Source organism: Haliotis asinina, chromosome 8 (assembly GCF_037392515.1).
Source record: "Haliotis asinina isolate JCU_RB_2024 chromosome 8, JCU_Hal_asi_v2, whole genome shotgun sequence".
In the NCBI taxonomy this organism is placed as follows: domain Eukaryota; kingdom Metazoa; phylum Mollusca; class Gastropoda; order Lepetellida; family Haliotidae; genus Haliotis; species Haliotis asinina.
This window is the reverse complement of record NC_090287.1, coordinates 9,855,284-9,875,178: the sequence shown is the minus strand read 5'-3', so window position 1 is coordinate 9,875,178 and position 19,895 is coordinate 9,855,284. Positions and strand designations below refer to the sequence as shown.

The window sequence follows — 19,895 nt, the reverse complement described above, 5'->3', positions numbered from 1 at the left end:
GGATGACCACATACGCAAATTATAGTCTGATAAATAAGTACACATGAGTAGTGTTGACATTTGTCATAGTTGTACCTTTAAATGTCACATGCAGTACATGCCAGTTAGAGTCTCGGGGGTTAAGAAGCATCATGAGCATGACACATGCATGACATGCTAGTCACGGCAGCCTACAACCCATTATTTAACATAGCCTGTTTCCATGCCAACAGGCTCCACAACATCACTGAAGTATTAACATACTAGTAAGTCTTGTTCTGCAAGGTCATTTTAGTACACATCAATCATAAGTATGGAGTTACAACAATCATAGTGTGAAGATCACTGACTGGAATGCGTAATGGTCTCATCCATAGCACGATCTTATCTTTATGATAAGTACTTGAATATCACCTTCAATACTTGTGCTAAGACTGATTAATACTAGTAGTATGGGTTCCTGAAGACCTTTTCCAACACAGACTCCCTACAGGTTGGTTATATACCTTAAGAAAACCAACATAAATCAAAGTGACATGTTCATGAATTTTTTCCTCAACCTTGCATGCAGTACTGATCCATCACACAAACTGATGAGGCTTGGATGGAAGGAACAACAACTTCATATTTCAATGTAACACAAGGTATGTTGATATTCAGAATTGATCAATAAATCAAATATATCTGGCTTTAATTTAAAAAAAAAAGCTTGTTATTTAATACACAATAAAGCATGCTCAAATGCAAAGATATAAAGCTTAACATTTTCAAATTAAACTAAAACAAGATTCAGCTGCTTTTATTGCTGAACATTTGCTTAATCATGCATGTGGTTACCTCTGATGAGCTGCTGCCTCCTTTGCTTTCCTGTCGGTGTTAGTCAAACTCTGACAACATGACCTCATTACAGGATCCAGCATGTATATAGGATGTCAACACATCTCACACTATCAGATTAATAGAATACATGACATAGACATAATGTACTGAGGCGCCAGACCTCTCCGGTAACCTTACCTTCCCCCAGCTCTGAAACATGCAGCACCAGATTATGGATAGTGCATGTGGGTCAATTAAAATTGTGTGAGAGAAAAGTGTGTGAAGTTATTTAAAAGATAAATAACTGTGTTACCAGTATTAGTAAATGGAATTTGGAACCAACATGCAGTGTGAGTTCACAATGCCAGTTCACCCTGATGACTTTGTGTGCTGGCGATTAGGTGCCTGACAATGAGGGTGTGGGTTTGAATCCCAAATGGGACTCAACCCAACAAAAAGTACTTTACTAAGAAAGTGTAAACCACAATATTCAATAAGGTTATGTCAACAAGTAACCGAGTTCCACATAAAAATCACAGTATTTATATCTCTATTCAACCATGACAAAATTTAATAAATTCTTTGGAATTCACAAATTGATTGGGTGAAGTAATAATAGGGTACTTATATGGCACCACATCCACATCACTAAGGGACATGCTCAAAGCGCATAACATACTGAACATCATTATTATTACCCCGGATAACCCTAGCTGCCTGTTAGGCGCTAGAAGGTTATAGTCACATGACGTTACCTCACCGGGTGCCTATTTTCTGCTGGGTGGACAGAGGCAATTTTATAACAAACTCACTTGCCTAAGGTGAGACCACATGTTTTGCATGTGCTACGTGAAAGTGATATATTCTGATATTTTCAGTGGGTTCCTGATGTGAATTAAGGAAATCCCATATAATAGCCGTAATATAGTAAGATGCTGTGCAGCTATGGTTTCTATACTATCATCGTGCTGTGCTCTGGTATTTGGCAGGAACTTATGTTTTCAACACAGCCACCTCATAAACCAAAACGAAGTGAGGTCCCTAAAGATAACAGGTGCAAGGACAAGTTCTACACTGTTTGCCACTTTCATAATTCTTGTGACAGAAAAGATATACTGCCTGGGCATATATTTCTTTCAGACACTATTTAATTCCAGCATGTAATCAAAAACGTAATAACCAGGAATTTTCTATGCATAAACATGATTATTTGTTAAATTTGTTAAGACCACAGCAGTTATCCACTTCTGTTTAATATAGAAGTAAGGTAGCAAATATTTCTGTCCAGTTTGTAATGGTTCAATCCGAGATGTTTACTATCATTTAAAACTTCTAACTGATTCTAACTAAATATTTTGTCATAGTTGAATAGAACACATGATATAGAACCATTGCAATGATCCCTCAGGTCTCCCGCAGAAACCTTACCTGGGTCCTTCTCTGAAACAAAACATGCATCAACATTGTGTCTGACAGGTTAGTATAGGTGCAGCATGCATGTGACCTTCATTCTGTGAATGCGCTATGAACAGTGCTGGTTCCAGTTGTATCAGGATGAGCCAGTTCATGAAGGCCATAACTGACAAAAGTCAGAATGATCAAACACTATTGGGATAACAACTCAGCCAGGTAGGGGAAACACTTCTGCGCTGTGAGTCCTCCTTTCCACAGATGCCAACCCCAAAGTGTTGCGAATAATCGTTTCAACGTTCAAAATTAGTAGTTTGGCCATAAATTAGTAGTTAACTAAATAAACAAAATCATGATGGATTCTGAGAAAACATTAATGATATTACGGTCACGTGGTTAAATTATTTCCGCGGAACTAAATGTGTCAAATTGCAAAGGTATTAAAATCAGCTTCACTGAAATTACGTTTGTTACTTGCAATCATTCCAGTTCAAATATGTCATTAAATTTGATGAATGGAATGGACGTGAAGTCCGAAAATGTATTTCATCACTGAAAATGTATGTTTTTGTCGATATAGTCATATTTCAAAGCATTTTATTCAAATTTCATAGGATTTCTAGTGGAATCGTATTAACGTAGTTTGAAGTTAAAAATCGTAGACGTTGACGTCCTCTCTAAGTCTATGAAAAAACAAGGGACCAGAAAGCTAGCTCTTATAAGGCACAACATGAAAGTAAGGTAAGGGGTGGTGCAGTTCATGTGCAACGTGATACACACGGACAAAATGGACAAAAACTGAAGCAAGGTGACACATCAGAAAATCTGATCCTGTTATCACTTACGTGGGATTCATGGTGATAAAGTAGCCACATGTCACGTTGAGTTTGATGTCCCGGCCTTCAAACATGAAGCGGAGTGATTGAGAGTCTTTGGCAGACTTGATAGTGAGGATCTGCTGGGCTACCACAGACAACACTTCCACATCTATACGGTTGAACTCATCAAAACAACACCAGCTCCCTGACTGGGACAGGCCAGAGAAGAACTTGCCCAGCATCTGCAACACATCAGGAAAGAACTCTCCATGTCAAAGCACAGTTAAACTAGGTGGTATGATTACCATTGAAATAAGCTTGATCAAGAGACTTGGGGCAAAGGAACTGACATACACAGTTTTCTGCATCTGATGGGTACATCCTGAAGCATGAAAGTGATACAATATTAAAGGATGGCAATGACTTATAAGTACTTTGAAGATTGTCAATAGAATGATGGATATAGATGTGTAGAAACATCAAGAATTCCAGAACCCCTCTTACAACACTGCCATTGTATGTAGACATGGTTGTGGGCAACCTATGATCCTGCCCAGGGAAACTCTGCCTGCTTAACTAACGCTTATGCATATGCAAAGAACAAGTTAGTGTCCTTCTTTTTTACACTGGAAGTGTCAATGATTAAACTTTACAACTTCACAGTAATGGTAGAAGTAAGATTCCATGTTCAACTAGTAGCCAACCTGCCTTAACTACTTCATAAACTTGCACACACTTTACCCCTGGCATGTTTAAATATGCAAACACTGATAAAAGGGCTGATGTCTTAAAGTTGGTGTTTTAAGTATCCCACAGTAAAGCTTGTAGCAGGTGTTCAATTTGTTAATATTGTCCTCTCACTATGACACTCAGCTCATGTTCAAATATGAAAAAAGAAATTCACCCTATGAAATCAGCCATAACTGTACATTTTCGGGAGTCTGAAGCACGCATGAAGTATTCATGGAATTCTGTAAAGTCTGGTTCTCGTGAATATAAACATATTTCATATCCACTGGGGCATTTACTTGAAGTTTTGCTAAATTTGACGCACTGCCAAACTGTTCAATAGGAAGACAATAGTGAAAGTTTACTAGCATGTACTGATCCCTGTTACAAGAATCGTACAATAAGAATGTGTTCATTAACTTACCTTATAATCTAAACCTTCAGAGCAGTTAAACACCACACACTGTTTGCCCATAGCCTGAAAACATGATTCATAAGATGATATTATACCTCAAAACACTGTTAAAATGACTGAAACAGTAACATAAAAAAACATCAGTATTATACAACAAATTTTTACTAAAGGAAATATTTGTGAATAACCATGTTAACCAAAAGTGTGAAAGTAGTTTGCCTACCTTGGCCAGGTCTTTGACAGTCTCAGTTTTGCCTGTGCCAGCAGGCCCAGCAGGTGACCCCCCAAGGTGTAGATGCAATGCGCCTGTGAGGGTGAGGTAACAGCGGTCAGTCAGGGGCGTGATGACCAGACGAGATGAACACCCCAGGTACTCATAGCCATACTGAAATGATGCATTAGACTGCAGCACTTGGCAGTTGTTGGTCTGCTCGTCCCACTCATAACGCAGTTGTCTGGAAACACAGACAAGAATAGGACAGTAAGTACAGCAAAGGTTAGACAGGAGGAAATATTACAATTTGGGATCAAATAATTCTGGTGAAGCTTCCTAAGGCAAGGTTGCGACTAGCCTATATGTTATAGTCATTGCAAGGGGCCTCACAGATGGACCAATTTGTGGAATCAAACCCCAAGTCTTTGCTTGACAAACTAATACCTTTACCACTCGGCTACCTCAGCTGGTGATACAAATATACATAATGCATTATCCACACTTGTGGTCTTGATGGAAGTAAGCCCTCATGGTATTTACATTTAGGAATCACCTAAAGAATACTTGACTCTCATACTTAATTTCAAACACTGTTATCTCAAGCAGACAAATCAACCTGAGGCTTTTGTCATGAGTCAACGTTTTGTCCACTTTGCCATTCCTCCACTATAATGTAGCCACATATAGTCCTGGACCAAATGACAGATATTTGGAATGAAATCCAGGTATTTGTCATGAAGAGTCAACTTTCTATGGATTGCTATTATTACACTTTAATCCATCCAGCCAGCGATCTGAAGTATGTATCCTATACCTCTTCCATTCAAAGTCATCCTTCTTGACAACTTTGCTGTTGATGATGTTGTTGATGATGTCTCTGTTGTGCACGGTGATGGTGAGGAGGGCTTCCATGCTGTTCCTCTGGAAGGACAGTAAGTTGGTAAGCACCAGGCCAGCCAGCTTGTTGAGGAAGTCCACCATGCGATCCCTTGTCTGTAGCAGTGCTGTCTTCACATCTCTCTGGTCAAAGCAGCGGGACACCTCCTTGTTGAACATGATCTGAGTCTGGACAGAGAGTTGTTCGTCACCAATTTTTCTAATTTTTCAAATTGGCATTTCATATTTCTACTTGGAGATTTCTAGATGTTGCCTTATAAAGACAAAAGATGATAAGTACCTTCTTATGCATTCTGTGAAATGACAAAAATAAAAGTGGTTTTGATTTAGAAAATGCGATTTAAATGAAAAATATTCATTCTTCCTACATTCCCAAAGTGATGATATTGTAAATGTCAGTGTTGGGAAGAGTAGATTACAGAGGGGGAGGACCAACAGTAACACAACCTACAGTTGCAAACACAGTAACACAACCTACCACAGTAAGCACCACCTGGCCTGTGTGTTTGAGGACCCACTCCTGTAAGTCAATACCAATCCAATCTGACAACCCAAGTTTCAAGTGCCTGTGGAAGAAAATGTGTTGGTAACTCATTTTCCATCATCACTTTGAGTTTTGAAGTATTATTCTCTTGGAGATCAGACTAATCTACTAAACATGGCTCTGTATCCACGCCTCATGTTGCTAGGTGATCAAATGTGATCAAAAGCAACTCTCCTTGAACCAAATTGTATAAAATATATGAAAAGTTCAAAAGGAATAAAAAAAGTCTTCGCATTTGTGGAGCCTTCCTATAACATGACTCTGTATGCATTCACGACTTGCAAAAATTCTGCAGGATTCAAACAACTTTTGCCTATTCACATTGTATCATCAGCAAATGAATCAAGCTCTGCACTACTACACAGGTTCCAATCCACAGAGTGACCTGTGAGCTACAGTGGTCATGACTACAACACTTTAACACAGAACTGTGATATTGCGGAGCATACACTGGAAGGAAACTGATGAATGAAATTGAAGTTGTACTACAGTTGTTCATTGACTTCAGATCTTACTTACTTCTTGACAGTCTCAAACATGCCTGCCTCCACTGTCCCCAGCCATTGCTCTACTGGTCCTCGAGCTCTCACATTTCTGGGAGCAGAAGGAGATCAATGTCATCAGCAGGATGGATAACAAGATATCATTTTTTCATGGCAAAGACATTCGATTTCAGTCAAAAGTATGAATGTAACAGTGAGAGACACAGTGAGCTGCATGCAGTTTACAGCAATGTAACACTTTCATTACACTGTCAAAGTCAGAGGAAAGTCATAGAACACTTGGACTTGGTGCTGAATCTTGGTTCAGAACCAGGAGATCCTGGCATAGCAAAGTGAGGCTACTGTGTACTGTGAGATGTTGCAAGCAACGGCGAGTGTTAAAGATGAAAGTTGAAATGCTGTTTAGCATATGTTAAAGTTTGGCTGAAGTGGTCATGCTGCTGATGTTATCATAAACCATGGTCACAGAATGTATGTTGTGTTTTAGTCAGCATTATTCCAGACATATTACAGGCAAAAAATCTGGTGGTTAACACATGCAACGTCCCACTCTGAAGGACCACAATGACATGGAATGAACAGGTCTGACCACACAACTCCACTAAACAATTTCAGCAATTACTGGTTTTGAGTTGGTTTTCTTTATGCCAAGAAAGAGCAAAGACTTTTTCTTAATCTCACAAACTATGGACTTACCTTGGCATGGCTATAATTTCTCCCTCCCAGGAAATAATCCTCTTAACAGTTGGTGGTTGTCGTGGCAACTGGCGAATGTCCAGCTGTTTGATGTTCCCGAAACACTTGCCAAGGTGAGGCTGCAAATCATTGTTATGATGAAGAACATCCCAAACCAAGATGTCCATGCCACATGTTAGCATGGTGATCCTATGACAGTACAGTATAAGCAATAATGTAGAATACTGGATTAATTGATGAATGCTGAATACAACTGCACACTTAATGGGAAAATGTGCGGCAAAAGTTACAAACAGGTTGAAGTAAGGGAACCAACATTCTGTTTCTCTCAACATCTATAAACCTTGATATATTTACATTTCCATAGATATTATGACTTGATACATACATATAAAGTAATATATAAAATGGTGACAACAATTTCATTGCTTACACATGTAAAAGACCTGTATAAACCAACAAAAAGTGAAGTTTAGTTTACTTAGTGTTTGAAAAAGGGTTCCTACTTATATGAGAATTTATGAAGAGTGACCTCTGATGCCAGCAACACCCAAAACCCTCTGCAACAATGACAGGGAAAGGGAAATGATAGCTGATACCTTAAGAAAAGGTGTAACTGGTAGGAGGTACTAGTATATTGCAGTCTAGCTAATGGCCTATCTAAGGAGAAAGGTGCTACCTGAACAGCATTGGGGTCCTTGGACTGTGCCAGGATGTCAAGGAGTTCATCATTACTGAGGAAGTAGAACCTGGGGAACACCAGCCTCTTGGTCTCCAGGTAGTCCTGTATACAGACAACAGTCAGCTGGGATTCAGAGTCACCTCCAACAGTTGAATCATGAACATATCAGCTATCACCCTCAAACCAGGGATCAGAATCAAAGCAAATATCAGCTGAACTCATGACAACATGATCAAGGAATGCAACTGCACTGTCTATTGTGAACACGTTCAATCTCTGGAAAATCCTCATTTCAGGAAGTAATATATAGTGAAAATTGAGGAAATCAGATCCGTGGCATATCTTGTAGCACATACATAAACATGGTTACATAGAAAACAAATGAAACCTGTGCAACAGCCATAGCACAGCCCATATAATGAACAAGCCAAAAATGTGCTTTACTGATCACTATATACACATTTCCTGTTCCAAAAGGCTTTTCCTATGCATCATATAATGATAAAATAATTAACCTTCAAACTGGCTACTGTGTGACTACTGTGTACCTCCAAACACTTGTGAATCTTCTCCAGGTTAGCGTTGGCAGACGTCAGTGTTTCAAGGGTTCCCGGTGCAATGGCTGACTTGAGAGCATTGGGTCGGTCCTCTACACGGCGCATGATGTCCTTCCAGGCCTTGTCCACCTGGGAAAACAGCTTGAACTCACTCGGCAGTTGTCTACAACACACCAGGTTCAGGCAACAAGTTAATTACTTCAAATATAATTATGCAAGAAAAAACATGAAATAAAAAAAGATACTGAGAAAAACTTGCTCCAACATACTTCTAAAAGTTGTTGACACAAAATCTAAAAAATAAAATAGAAAATACATTCACACAGTCATGGTGTTTACAGGCCAATCAACCTAAACCTGGGATGTCACCCAACAATCAACGGCAGATAGAAAAAGTTCAGGACATCATTTCCAACACCAAGAATGAGCTTCAAACTCACGTTGGCAAATGAACCTGGACCTTTGTCATGATGTGCCAAATCTTCTCCCATGATGCAAACTTCAAAATTCCCCCCTGCCTTGTACAAAACATCATGAGTTTCTTACTGTGCTATAATCAGGGATGGCAACAGGTGACAGTGATTTCAGCTGAAAATCAGCTGGGGGTAGGGGGGATGCACACCACCAACAGGGTCCAGAATCGATTGACTTGCATTTAAATCTGCAAATTTCCATGGATTCATGAAAAATTGCCATCTGTATAATCTGCTGACCTCTGTATGTCTGGGGTACTGAAGATTTGCTCTAGGTACAGCCAGTTGCGCTGACAGGTGAGCCACTCGTCCAGTGTGCGTGAGAACACCTGCAACTTCCGCTCCCATTCCTCCACCTGTGCCTGTAAAGTACAGGTGCATCAAATATAAATAGGATATAACATCAACACTTTAATACAGCATGGGCAGATCAAACCATAAAACAAAACATTGTAACTGCAGAAACAGCTCTCCTCCAATCTGTTGTCAGTTTACAAATGATCTGTCAATAAACGAGTCATTCCAGACAGTGAATCATCTGTTTTTGATTGGTGACTTTTGGCTCTGGTTTCAGCATGCATATATAAAAAACTGGTCTTTCTATATGTTTGCTATGGATTGATATATTTGCAAAGAAATAGTAGAAGAAGGTACATGATTGATGATGTCCGCACCTTGATAGGTCCGACATATCGGGATCCCCTGATTGTTCCCACGGTAACCTGACTCTCCTCAAGCTGGGCCATGATGTCATCTGCTCCTGCGATGATGATGGTATCTCGACCAGCATGAGGCAGCAGACGGAAATCTGTGTTCTGCCACAAGTCAATGATCTACAAGAGACACAAGGAAGTTGACAAGTCATCAGTTACTTTGAATGTGCTGTTGCTAGTAACAAATGAAGTTTAGTTATTGTCTGGAGAAAGTTTACAATCTTCTACAAATTATAAATGTATGGATGAATTGCCCTGCCATTGCAGGTAACATTTATTACCACATAAGAGACAGATAATCTGAAATTCTGAACAGGTGACCTGATATATTTCCATATACAAAGTCATAATTTTGAAAAATAAAGTTACCAAGTCATGAAACTGGCCCAGGGTGCAGTTAACATGTAAACTACCCAAAATGGGGCCTGTGCACTCCCCATCTTGATCTTTGTGCCATTGTACAAAACGATCTTAGCCCTATGGCTAAATAAAAAGAAAAGTGAAATGTTTCTCAGGCATCAGCATGTCACTTTTATTTCTGCACATAATGATTTTTTATTGCCATTTAAAAAAAGATTTTTGGCTTGGCCACATCCCCTACATCCACTTGTCCATTATTAGAATGATTGTGACTGAATCTACAACTCATTAACACATGCTAAACTTCCCAAGCTGCATTTCAGAGAGAAAAACATAACAATGTGTTCCTCCCTCATCACATTTTTTTCTATAAAAAATTACAAAAAATGTCCTACCACTCGCATCACTTTTGAAAAATGTGTGCCCATGAAACATTTGATATTCTTTATGCAGCCCAAGGTGACCCGTAACTAACATACCTTGCGACACATTTAACACTAAGCTTGTTTGTACAATGGCAAACAGATACCAATGGACCATTTTTATAACAAAAATTTCAAAATAACACATCACCTCTATCAACAAATGAGACATAAAATTTTCAGTGAGATTATAAACAGTTGATGACCTAACAATGTGGTAGATATAATGCATTGATAGGATGCCACAATGTTGTGACTGCAGCATGAGTCAGGATAATTACGCACTATGAAACCAATCAGCAAAACATCCCAGCCAAATTTCCTACCATAAATTTCCAAAAATAACCTCCCCTAACAAAACATAAGTTCCTCACCTTTTGCAGCATGAGTTCCAAGGTAGCCTCATTGCTGGCTGTAGTTGAGATGTCCTGGATCTTCTCCTTGTGCTTGAATATCTGTACAAACATTTACACATGACAACGAACCATGCAAAAGCATGCAAAATATAAAAGCCACAAACAACATTCATGTACAGCATTTAATTCAAACTTAAAATGACTTAAAAAGTTAAGACATACAAAACCTGTGCCACTTACAAACTGAGGGAACACAATTCTTTGTTGAAGCTGACAGGTAATTTATAAGAATATTTTGTTGTTATTCAAATTACATTTAAATCTGAAATAATGAAAGCAACATATTTGTTTTCTCTTTGTTTCTATTTTGTTTGGGAAAAGTGCACTATTTGTTTCGTCACAACAGTAAGAAACTAGGTGACTATTAAATATTCAGGAGGGAGATGAGCTTTTTGTTTGAAACTATGTATGTTTCATTCACTACTTCAGGAAATCAGATTTTGTGACTGCAATAGCTGACAACAAATGAAATTTAACAAAGAAAAATCACAAGAGGATTGAGAATGAGTCCCAGGGCACCTTTTGTCAGGGGCTTCAGTCAGCATCTGACATCAGGAACCAAATGACTCTAGATGATCCTACAGTCATATCTGTATTGCTTACATTCATATCCAGCAGGTTGCCTAGTGTGAAGGACTTGTCCCTAACAATGACTTTGTTTATGATCCTCTCAATAATTTCCCAGTGCCTAGCTCGGAGTGATGGGTTGCGGAGACTGGTGATTACAGGCATGCCCTGCTTGAAGTCCATCACCTTCTCCTTGAGACGAGGCAGCACCTCATTGTGCGGGAGCCCTGTTGGGGAACATTTAGGGGTCAATGTCAAATGACATCTGAGAAATTTTACCATGCTTAAAATTCAGCTTTTTCAAAAGTTTCAGTAAATGTCAAGAGAAATTTCTATCAAATCAATGTGAAAATGATATGTGAATATCATTATGCATGTTTGCAACACTTGTTGAATGACTTTAATTCTAATAACATCAGAGCTTCTATTCAAAGATATGCCAAGGTTTCATTTTCTGAAGAATCACAAGATACTGAAAATGCAAAATTTTGAACATCTTTTATATACCAAGGCTTTTTCACTTGATTCAAAAGAAAAACAGATGTATCACACAGGAGACATATAATGCAGCAGTTACATTAAGGGAAAGTTCTTAAAGTCTACAAAATCTATTCTCAATCACTGCAAACCAGTTTTTGAACACTAAGGGTAGTTTCCTCTTTCCCACCTTTGTCCAGCATGTAGACAGTCTGTGTGAACTTGTTGACATTCTTCTGTAGAGACTCCACATTGATGGAGTCGAATGACGTTGATGTCCACTCGTCCAGGAGCTTGGTCCACTCCTCCAGGGACTGCCATAGTAGACGTCTCAATGTCAGGTCTCGCTCGATCTCAGATAGATCAGCCTGGATCTCCTGGGCACTCTCATCAGACTTCTTGTCCATCAACATGTACTCCCTGACAATGGGAATAGTTTCAACACTGTCATGACTGATGTACCTCTACAACATTTAGTTCCTGTATTACCTGTATCTTTAACTGAAGACAGTTCATCTTGGTTATTGTTCACATATGGTTTTCTTCTGAACAGAATGCTGAAGTTCAAGTCAACGACACCAAGGGCTAACACTGTCTTAGATTGACAAATTATCAAAAATTTCTTTGATTTGTTTCCATAGCTTCTTTTGGAAAATGACCTGGTTTTGTCAATCATAAATTTACCTTTCATGATACACAGAAAATACCAGTACAAAACTACATGACTGTCAAAGCTTTAAGGGCAAATCAATAAAATTACCCATGTATTTTACAGGTGATGTGTAGACTGAACACAACACTGGCCTCAGTTATCTAAAGGTGCATACATGTTCCTATTGAAAACATTTCCAGTGGTTGAGACTCTACTCATCCCAATCCCAATCGTATCACAGACAAGGTTCATCATATATTTTGATGGTTGCTACATAAGCTGTGTTTTATCACAGACAGAGATATTGAGAAACAACATTCACATCACTTGTACTTACTCGCCAAGGAACCTGTTCTTGGCCTGTGACAATGAGCTGCCAAACCTCTCCTGATAGCTGGCGTAGCTGCGAGCTCTCACAGACAGGTTCTGTACCTCGTCCTGCAGGAAACGGATGGTCTCCAGGGCAGTCACAGCCATTGTATCAGCATGCAGCAGCTCTGGATCCCGCACACGATTCTTCAGGTCCATCAGTTTGGACCTGATGTTGATAATCAGGGAGTCAAGGTCAGAGCTGAATTTCCTGATATTATCATCCTTCTTGGCCTCACAGTACAGAATTGTGGACTGGAAAGAACAGAAGTAACCAGGTCAAATGATAATACCATCATGGAATTACTCTTAACCTCAGATGTATCAGCATACATGGCAAGTATTTCCAACATGTTTATCATCTACATATAGTGACTGAGACTTGGGGCATATGTAACCTTTTAGTTTCTTAAAACTAGTATTTAAAATGAAAGGGCTATGGTAAAGAAGTCAACACAATAGCCATACTGTTAATACCCATCTTGGTTTAATACAGACCAAAATTTATGGATATCAACTTCTTTTATTCATAAATTTCCACACAGATTCTTGTACTGTTCTCAAACAGGAATGTATCCAAATGAGGCACTCACAAATAAAAGAAGTTGTTATCCATTAAGTTTGGTCCATATCATACTTCCCAACTTCTAAAATGACACTCTAAGAAGTTATCTTAGGTTAATACAAGCTTAGTGATGATGAATGACAGTAATTGTTTCAAAAATCCAATAACAATCTCATCATGACTTTCTTGACTAGATATATATATCAGTGATCTGCACATACTTTCAAATGCTGGAAGCTGGGCCCCAGTGTCTGATACAGAGCAAGGTCTTCAGGCTCAATCACAACACAGTAGTCCTTGGCAATAGTAAACAGTTTGTTGACAATGTTGAACTCCTTCTCTAGAGCAGCCAGTTCGTTTGACATCCGACCCAGGAAGGACAGATGGTCTACAAACTCCTCCACCGATGCTGGTGGCTTGTCCAGTCGACTTGATGCTCCCTGTGAAACATCAAGCATCACCATTTCTTGTGAGGAAGTAGAGTTTATGGACAATTACATCTGCTGTACTAAAAAATCAAGGCCATGTTTTGTTGGCTGCCAGACCAGTGATCAGAATGCCTGATTTTCTGGGATTGCGATCAACTACCAGTACAGTAATTATAAAACTACCTCCAATATCTTGCTTACTGCCACACAAGCTGTCATAGAGATGGAATAGTGTTGAGTTCACAGACAAATCAGGACAATAATGTAATTTTCTTAATAAACTGATATTTTATACTTATCCTGCATCATGCTTATTATGCTTATCTCCTGCCTCTATGTGAAGATAGTGGAAGACTTGACATCCATTGAAGCTCCCCCCCCAACTGAAGTGGACACACAATACACTCACTCACTGGAAGCCTCCCTTTCCTACCAATACGGTCACATGACCAGCCATGCTTGTCACTCTCTCTGAAATCTCATAAGCCTGACACAAGAATTACTGGGAATTCAGCATGCCTGAGAGGGGCAGATGGGAGGGCTTGATGAGCCAGGATAAATATAAAATATCAACTTTATTCTGAAAATTACATATTTGTCCTTATCCTGACTAGTGCTTATTATGCTTACAGAATCCTACAGAAATGGCAGTGGATCATGCCATGCTGTATTCTGTTGGCTGCCATATAACTACGTCCAGTGCTTCCCGTCCTTCCGGAACTATAAAAGCAATATGGACTCTCAACAATTATACTCCACAGAGCATTTTGCTCTTAAGAAGTCACATGATAAAAGTGTGAGTAGAACTCAGCGCCCTTGTGGAACCGTTACTTGTTGTGCAACAACAAGTTGTCCAAACTGGTGAATACCAGTGATGTCCTCCAAGGTGATGTCCCATAGGGAGTGGTCGGCTAACATCATATTTGATTTCCTAAAGCAGTCCACCACTATACTTGTTAGTGAGTAGTTTTCATGTAGAGTGACTGTCGACGGCAAGGCTCTCACTTCATTTGGATTGGAAGCTTGCAGATGTTCAAGTCCTGTTGCTTTGTAGGCCCTCAGTATAACAGCTCTCAACCATACTGAGATAGTGTTGCAGGATACTTCAGTAGATGTCTCAGTAAAGGGATGAACAGGTGTTTGAAACGTCTCCTTGTTTTAGTTCGTTGGAGAAACACTTTCAATGCTCTGACTGGACATAATGATAAATCCTGTGTATCATGTTCCCCGATGACTGTAGGTAATGCCAGGATGTGGAATTATTGGTCCAGTTGTCCAGTCAATTGATTTTTGGTTATGAAATCCCATCACAGTTCTAGATGTACAATCTCTTGATGACTGGAGTCAAATCGTGTGCAACTGAAGTCCAGAGCATGTATTTCTGACATCTTTGATGCTGTCACTTGGACGAGTAGGAACAGTGTTTTCTGTATCAATAATTCAAGCGATGTCCAGTCTAGTGGCTCATAGACATCACTTATAAGGTGTTGTAGTGCAACATTTAAACACGAACTGGAGCCTTAAATCTGCATTGTTGGTCTTCCAGCTGGAATGATCATAGTAAGGTGAGTAGTTCAGGTACTTTAGTCAGCTTGATCCCTGTTTTCACGGTGATAACAGAGCTGAGTGATGGACAAGCAGGTGCTTCTACTCTGGCAGTTGTAGTGTTGGTTGTCCTAGTTCCTTGATGAGAACTGGGAAACAATCTCTTGCTGACCAAGAAGATGCGATCAAAATCAGTTGTATCAGTGTCGTCTGTTTATCTTACCAATGACTTTCAGTAGTAGTACTGGAGGGAGGAACCTGTAAGCGTTCAGCCCTTCCCACTAGATGCTGAGAGCGTCCCTGCACAGACATTTGATTGGTGAGTCCACCATAGTCGATATGGAATGAAGTTGTCTGGCAGAGCTATCTGATCTGAGGTGTTGAGATGCTGAATCAGGAACCTTTATAATGGGCGTAGTTGTAGATGTCCTCGTCTGGTCAGATTCTGCAATGATGGGAGCAGACAGAGCAGACATTGCCACTGTCATACTGGTAATCGAGAGAGAGCATGTTCTATCATGGCTTGAATTTTCACCCACTGATCCTCTGGGACAATGATGCAGTTTAACGGTGTGATGAAACGAATCCTGCTGTGGCTCTAATACTGACTTCCATAGATGAACAAGCCATCCAAGTTGAGTTAGCACCTTGATGATAAAGTCTAACTGAAGTTTAAGTTGACTTGTCTCATGATGAGCTTGAATGGCGTCATCCAGGTAAAAGGTGCTGTGAAGTCTCCACTGATGTAGGTAGGTGACAATGCGCTTGGTGACCAAAGTAAATGGCCACAAGGCTGAAGATATTCCAAACACTAGAACTGTCCATTGGTAGTGCTGACCATTGAATAGGCAGCGCCAATATTTCCTGCAGTCTGAATGAATCGGAATGTGCAGATAGGCACCTTTCAGATTGATGCTGGCTAGATAATCTGCTGGACAGATGAGATTTCACAATTGTGGTAGATGGATCATTCTGAACTGTCCATGTTTCAGTAGATAATCCTTGTTGAACTAAACATCGAAACTTTTCCTTGGAGTTTTTCTTGGGTACCAGTAAAATTGGGGAGTAGAATTCTGGTGTTAGTTGATCCAGGTGAACTTTGACTGCGCCTTTCTCTAGTAGAGGTGACATGGTGTCAGCTAACTTGTCTCGTTGATCCCTGGCATACACGAAGAATGCTGGGTCTCATGTGACTGGTGAGGCTGCCTGCAGTGGGATGTTGCAGCCATCTCACTGGATGCTCATGACGTAATTGTCATTGACATGTCCCCAATTCTTACTCGTGAAGGTTATATGGGAACGGTTGGGGGTGGAAGACTCCAGTTGTTCCGTACCTGATCATCAGCAATTTCCTCCTTTAGCACCCCAGTCAGGATGTCCTGTTCCATTGGAGAGCCTGCTTCCTCCAGTTCAGCGGCCAAAAGAGCTCTTGCTGCCGTAAGCATAGTTCTTCTTGTCTCTTGCTCTCTGGATCCCCTCCCACTCTCTGGACTTTGACTTCTTGGAGTGACACTGAGATGTCTGCTTGAGGACAGTAGTCAAAGCGTTGATTGACTTTATCATCATTACTTCCCTGGAGTCCTGGGTGACAGATTTAGTGATGTCCTCGATTCTGCCATCGAATACCACTGACAAGGGCTTAGTAAAGCTGTCGCCCCAAGAAAACACTGATAATAATTCTTACTGGCATGGTAGATTCACTCCTGCAGACATAGACGCTAGATGCTCCGAGATGAATTGATGATCCTTCTTCTGGTGAGCACAGAGAGGATCATCCTTTCTTCATCGGTCTCCGGGTTGCTAAACTTGAAGATGAGAGTCTCAGTGATAGCCGTGGAATGGACAAGTCTGAAGAAAGTATGCTGAGTGGTTCTATCCAGTCACTTATCCTCTACTTTATTGGCCATGATGCGAGTTTCATTGATGAGCTTGTAGGCCTCATCTATGTCAGGTGCTTTCAAAAAAGGGCTACATATGATGTAGTCGGAATTGACGAGCTCACAACGCCAGAATGTGTTGTTGCTGATACTTGGTTGCCATCTGGAAGGCTGTGGACAGAGTTTCAGGAATCAAAGATATCGGTGCAATCAGATGAAATGTCAATATGTCAATGTCCTCATTACTCATCTTATAGGTGTGAGCTTTGTCCAACCCATTCATAATTCACAACGTAATCTCTGAGTCAGAGAAGAGGGCTTCTTCTGGTGATGGAGATCGGCGACATCTATCTCTGTCCATGGAACCTCTCTGTCCTTCCGCAATTGCATTCGCGAGTGGGGAACAATGTCCATGCAGTGAATGTCAGCATGGTCCTCCTGTCTTTCCGTGAATGCCTTTGCGTATGCCTGTGTGAATCCTCATCCGATGAAAAAGACGATTGATGATGGCATCACTGAAGAATTGGGGGAGCAGCGGGATCCACGAGTGCAAGTACTCAGTGAGTCAATGGATGGACCAATCCGATGGACCTAATGCAGCTGATGGACTCTCACGTAGGGCGACTGTGGTTGTAGCTGGTGACTGGTGTTTCCATGCCTCTTCAAAATGGTGATCCATCAGGTTCATCATATGTTGCATGAAAAGGTTGGTGTTCAGTGATTGCGGTGCATGCAGCAGTGGTGGATTTGCAGAAGCATCTGCCTCCAACCATCCTTGTTGAGCTATGAAGGAGAGAGTGACAAGCATGGCTAGTCATGTGACCATATTGGCGGGAAAGGGAGGCTTCTGGTGGGTGAATGTATTGTACATCTCCTTCAATTAGAGGGGAACTTCAAGGGATTTAAAGTGTTCCACTATCTTCACATAGAGGGAGGAGATAAGCATAATAAGCATGAGTCAGGATAGGATAAATATAAATATTTAAGGGGCTACAACAATGAAGCCCATATTTCTGATGCAGACTGGTTACATATAAAATTTGGGTTGTGTCAGTATTGTTGTATGTATAGAGTAAAGATTGTTTGGTATCAAAGTTTCCATCCTATTTTAGCCCATAGTAATACTCAGGATATCGATGCTCTTTAATTTCATCCCTCCCATTCAAAAAAACTATCGCAATTCATTATAGTAAATGCATCGTTTTGTCATCTGTTCCCATACTAACCAATACGTTACCTTTATGATGGAGAGTAGGTCTTCATTGCGCTTGTTGGCTGTGACTGGCAGCCGTTTGTGTATAATATCAATGATCTTCTGGGGATAGGGTAGACAGGAGTTAAAGAAGTCTGTGATTGACACCTGGATCATGGAGATCCTCCGGTTCAGGATCATGTGCTTCATCCTTGTCACCTGGACAAAAACATAATCATAATAAGTAGCGACAGTAACAATTTGTACGCTGCAATAACGTTAAACACTATGACATGACTTCAAACACTCTGAGTTCCAGTGGGACAGTGTAGATGTATATTTAGCTAACGAGCTATACACTAAAGGAACACTTCAACTCATCAAGAGAAAAACCTGAAATCTGAGACAGCAGTTAATGGCATTTAATTGCTTACTTCGAAGTAAATTAAATTTTCTGATTCAGTGACATTTTGTGACTATATCATTATTTTAAACTATGTGTTAAAAAAATGAGTTAATACTTTTAAGTGTTTTTTTCTAAAAAACCATTGGATGTAGCTCAGGTATATTCAGTAATATGGAAATTATTTCCAACTACAAATGTATTAAATTTGTAATAAATAAGGTTTCACTGTAAATGCACTTTCCAGATACAATGTACCCCAAAATAATGAACCTATCTTTAGAAAAAAAACATGCATCCTTTAATACAGTATTCATTTTATTAACCATTTGGTAAAGTGAAGTGAAGTGAAGTGAAGTGAATATGGCCAACTAGTACTCTGATTTTGCCTTTGGTACAGTCTGTATCTGTAACACCTACACAGCAAAGACACTTAGGCCTTAACATATGATTAGCCCTGAGCAGCCATTAATACCTAAAAGTGACAAAATGTCTTACCATCTCTGTGTGAGCTGCCAGCACATGGTTGAATTCCTCAGTTGACCAGTTCCTCTTGGCCATGGACTCCTCAACATCCATAGACCGAGACTGGTCCACCATTGTACAAAACTGGACATAGTTCTAAAAATAAAAATATTCACTGTCATCAACAGAAACATGAAAACAAATTCTAAAAATTCAAACCATATATAAATATGTCATTTTCTACATAACATCCAGAAACAGGTTATAGCATCTGTGTAGATTCAGTGTTCCATCTCTGAAAGAGCCACCTCAGGATTATGTCACTGTAAGGTATAAGAGTTCCAATACATATAAAACTAAATGTGCTTTGTGACATGGGGTCCAAGTCATTACCGTGGAGAACTGCTTGACCAGTTCCAACTCCATGTGGACATAGGATGAGATCTCAGCCAGCATCTTCTGGTACTTGGGGTCATCCCGAAGTAGAAGGTCAATGTCTGGCCAAGGCATCTGTAGCTCTCTTCGTTCTGCTTCTTCTTCCTCATCAAACTTGAGACGTAGGTCGTGTTTAGGAGGAGAGTAGAAGACAGCTAGCTTTGGTTCTCTTAACATTGGGACTACTTTTGCTGTAAAAAAATATGGGTGAGCATGTGAAGTGTACAAAAGAGCTGAGATATTGCTAATGTGATAAATATTATCTCACCAACT

At 40.0% G+C, this 19,895-nt stretch overlaps 1 protein-coding gene across 1 annotated transcript in view; it reads right to left on the bottom strand.

Moving 5' to 3' along the window:
* LOC137294559 (dynein axonemal heavy chain 6-like) overlaps nucleotides 1–19,895 on the bottom strand; it is a 75,887-nt gene that overhangs the window by 38,245 nt on the left and 17,747 nt on the right. Inside the window, exons 18-36 of the mRNA XM_067825604.1 lie at nucleotides 19,581–19,813; nucleotides 19,221–19,343; nucleotides 18,365–18,538; nucleotides 13,499–13,717; nucleotides 12,681–12,967; nucleotides 11,882–12,111; nucleotides 11,251–11,441; nucleotides 10,606–10,686; nucleotides 9,411–9,569; nucleotides 8,977–9,098; nucleotides 8,255–8,426; nucleotides 7,704–7,808; nucleotides 7,025–7,143; nucleotides 6,345–6,419; nucleotides 5,760–5,847; nucleotides 5,199–5,449; nucleotides 4,394–4,625; nucleotides 4,180–4,233; nucleotides 3,054–3,268 (exon numbers count right to left, since the gene is read on the bottom strand). Coding sequence (XP_067681705.1) covers nucleotides 3,054–3,268; nucleotides 4,180–4,233; nucleotides 4,394–4,625; nucleotides 5,199–5,449; nucleotides 5,760–5,847; nucleotides 6,345–6,419; nucleotides 7,025–7,143; nucleotides 7,704–7,808; nucleotides 8,255–8,426; nucleotides 8,977–9,098; nucleotides 9,411–9,569; nucleotides 10,606–10,686; nucleotides 11,251–11,441; nucleotides 11,882–12,111; nucleotides 12,681–12,967; nucleotides 13,499–13,717; nucleotides 18,365–18,538; nucleotides 19,221–19,343; nucleotides 19,581–19,813 — 3,130 coding nt within the window. The remainder of the gene's footprint in view (nucleotides 1–3,053; nucleotides 3,269–4,179; nucleotides 4,234–4,393; nucleotides 4,626–5,198; nucleotides 5,450–5,759; nucleotides 5,848–6,344; nucleotides 6,420–7,024; nucleotides 7,144–7,703; nucleotides 7,809–8,254; nucleotides 8,427–8,976; nucleotides 9,099–9,410; nucleotides 9,570–10,605; nucleotides 10,687–11,250; nucleotides 11,442–11,881; nucleotides 12,112–12,680; nucleotides 12,968–13,498; nucleotides 13,718–18,364; nucleotides 18,539–19,220; nucleotides 19,344–19,580; nucleotides 19,814–19,895) is intronic.